Source organism: Perkinsus marinus (genome assembly GCF_000006405.1).
Source record: "Perkinsus marinus ATCC 50983 genomic scaffold scf_1104296970066, whole genome shotgun sequence".
NCBI lineage: Eukaryota > Perkinsozoa > Perkinsida > Perkinsidae > Perkinsus > Perkinsus marinus.
Genome location: NW_003202584.1, coordinates 15,314 through 18,209, shown reverse-complemented (window position 1 = coordinate 18,209; position 2,896 = coordinate 15,314). Strand labels below are relative to the sequence as shown.

General features: G+C 46.9%; 1 protein-coding gene across 1 annotated transcript; it reads right to left on the bottom strand.

Annotated features, from left to right (window-relative positions):
* Positions 1-437: 437 nt before the first annotated feature.
* Positions 438-866, bottom strand: Pmar_PMAR024827 (hypothetical protein; the record flags this gene model as incomplete). The annotated part of the gene is made up of 3 exons (XM_002767758.1): positions 438-527; positions 575-754; positions 801-866. The coding sequence occupies 3 exons, from the start codon at positions 864-866 to the stop codon at positions 438-440; spliced, it is 336 nt and encodes a 111-aa protein (XP_002767804.1).
* Between the last annotated feature and the right edge of the window lie 2,030 nt (positions 867-2,896).

Below are 2,896 nucleotides of genomic sequence, written 5' to 3'. Positions count from 1 at the left end.
GCTCAGGATAATTTCATGGAGCTGATCGTGCTCCATCTCCCCACTCAAGAAATCGAATGAGACGGCCCAACTTCGAAGAAGATGAGTATGGATTGAGGGGAGTAGGTTCCGTACTACACTGATTGAAGGTTTTCCCAAAGTATCGCTCGTGGCCATCGGCCCGCTCAGAATCTGTATGATCGACGGGAATGGTCGATGATCCGACCCGTCGCACCGAGCCGAGTGAATTCTCAACATAATTCATCATCATGCACGATGCCGATTTTCTCTAAAATGTGGCGTTTCCCTCATTAAACACTCTAACACTCGAAAAAACGTTCCAGAAACACATCACACCCTTCCAACACATGACTCTAATAGCTTCCGGTCCTCGTTGCTCGTGTGTGGGGTTACTCTGAGCAGATCATCTACAGCAGCTCCCGATGCACCATAGGCTCTCACCCGTTAACGCTCCAATCCCTTACTGCTTCAACGAGCTGGATGTTCTCAACCTCGAGATGTTTAAATCCTCTGAAGATCTCCGCGACCTATTTTCAGTACATACACCAGAGTTTTAGCTCATCAGTTCCCTCACATCCTCGGCAGTGAACATCGTCGGTATCTTCTTCCCTTCATGATCCGTCCCTGAGTCCCCACCCAAAACATGAGATACCCGTTGGGCCACCGCCGACAGTAGATCAGTGTCGCGATAGTTGACCAAAACGAATGTATCAACGACGAGACGAAGATCAAATATAGTATCCAAAGTATTAACCTGATCAAGTCCTATCAACTCTAGGAATGAGCAGAGAATAGCTCACGTTAGCTCGAGCTTTCTGTGCTATCCTGTGACAGAGGGGTCGATCGGCAGCACCGTGGTTCGCCATCGACTTTATAAATCTCAAAGATTCGATCAGGCTCGTCTCACTCAATAACCTGAGTTGATTGTTCTATTACCAGTATGATTCGACAGTAAAAAAGGGAAGGGGAAAATCCTAGGGGATGGTCGCCGAGGATCACACCGACCCCTCGAGTTGTGGGGAAGCACTTCGGCCGATAGAAGGGGCACTGCTTCACTACAATCTATACAGGTATTAGCATAACGCGAGTTCAACGCTGCATCAAGGTGAAGTATGATGATTTGGGTCACGACGCCTCCGAGCAATCGATCTACAATTACCTGTGGGCATGTGTTGCCATATGGCCAAATAGAGTCTCTTGGACAGGAACCGAGGTACGATGAGGGACAAGTCTTCGAGAGAGTACGTCTGCCATAACCACCAGAGACAGTCCACACTCGTAATGCGGTAACTGTTCTGGTAGCGCCTGGGCCATCCTTTCGAATACCGATGACACTGAATTCGAGAAATCTGTTCCAACCTTCTGTTCGCCTACTATTACAAAGTTCGATAATCTTCTGTTGCTTATAGCCAACAACTTCTTTCCCTTCCTTTGGTCGGAAATAAGCCGGATTCTCCATCCGGAACCAATACTCGTCTAGCGCTCGGGCTACAATGCACGCCGTACGCTCGTCCAGAAGGGGTGCTGATGCAGCGACTCGTCGGGAGAATACCTCCCAGAAGGCTGGAGGTCGAGCAGCTGCTGGATGAATGAGGCAATCGGTGGCGGTGTGCCTGAACCAATTTACAAATGTGCGCAGTCGTTTGCATGTCCTCGATAGGGGTAAATAATAAGTGAGAATCAATAAAATCGTACGGCAATTAATTTAATGAGTATCGGCCAATTTCGGACAGTACCTGCCGTACCATAATTTATACATCCAAATCATATGCCTATGCAATAGGAGCCTTCCTACGGGTACCCTCAATGGAGGGGCCGCTATGCCAGAGGACTATACCATTCAGAAATCCATTTGTTAAATAGAGGGGCCGCTATGCCAGAAGATCATACCATGCATGAGTCTATTTGTTGAATAGGGGACCGCTACGCCTGCTACGAAGTTAGCCATTCAGAAATCTGTTTGTTGAGTGAAGGGGCGACTATGCCAGAGGACTACACCATTTATAAATCTTTTTGTTGAATAGAGGGGCCGCTATGCCAGAGGATCATACCATACATGAGTCTTTTTGTTGAATAGGGGGCCGTTATGACAGAGGACTAAACTATTCAGGGATCGATTCTATGCCAGAGTACTATACCGTTCGGAAATCTATCTGTTAAACGAAGGGCTCGTTATGCCCGCTATGAACTATACCATTCAGAAGTCTATTTGTTGAATAGAGGGGCCGCTATGCCAGAGGATTAAGATCTTACATACGCTGGTATGGACATTACCGATTCAGTTTATATAGGAGGGACCTATCCCCGAGCAATTCAGCGGTTTAACGATGGGCTTCGAAGGAGGATTTTAATTATGTAAATAACGACAATTATTCCACGTTGGAGAAAAGGATCTCGCCCGAAACAGCATCAATTCCGAGGAACAATGATCACTGGCCTGACCTCATTTGCCCCAGGGTGTACCTCAACAATGTTTTATCGGCCAATGAGAGAACCTCTCTGCCGTACATCCGATGGTGCTCTGGCTTCCGAGCCTTACTAACCTTCCATGGCCTGTTCCATCTCCAAGGGGAATCTTGGGACAGCAGCTTTCTGGATAGTTTCAGAGTGCCACGAAATGACGATGCCATCGAGAGAAAAAACTACCATATCAACGGTTCGATCATTCACGACGACAATTGGTCCCTGAGAAGAGTTACATGATTCCTTTGCCCGTTTGGTATCGATCGAGTACCACAACTTTTCAACTCTTCCATGAATGCTATCTACGCTCGTGAAATCCGCGTCAATCCAACACGTGCAACAAAGAATCACTAGTCCCTATTGCGATAAAACACAATAATTCCATTGTCTACTGAACTTCCATGATTAGAACTGTCATTGTTTTACTATAACA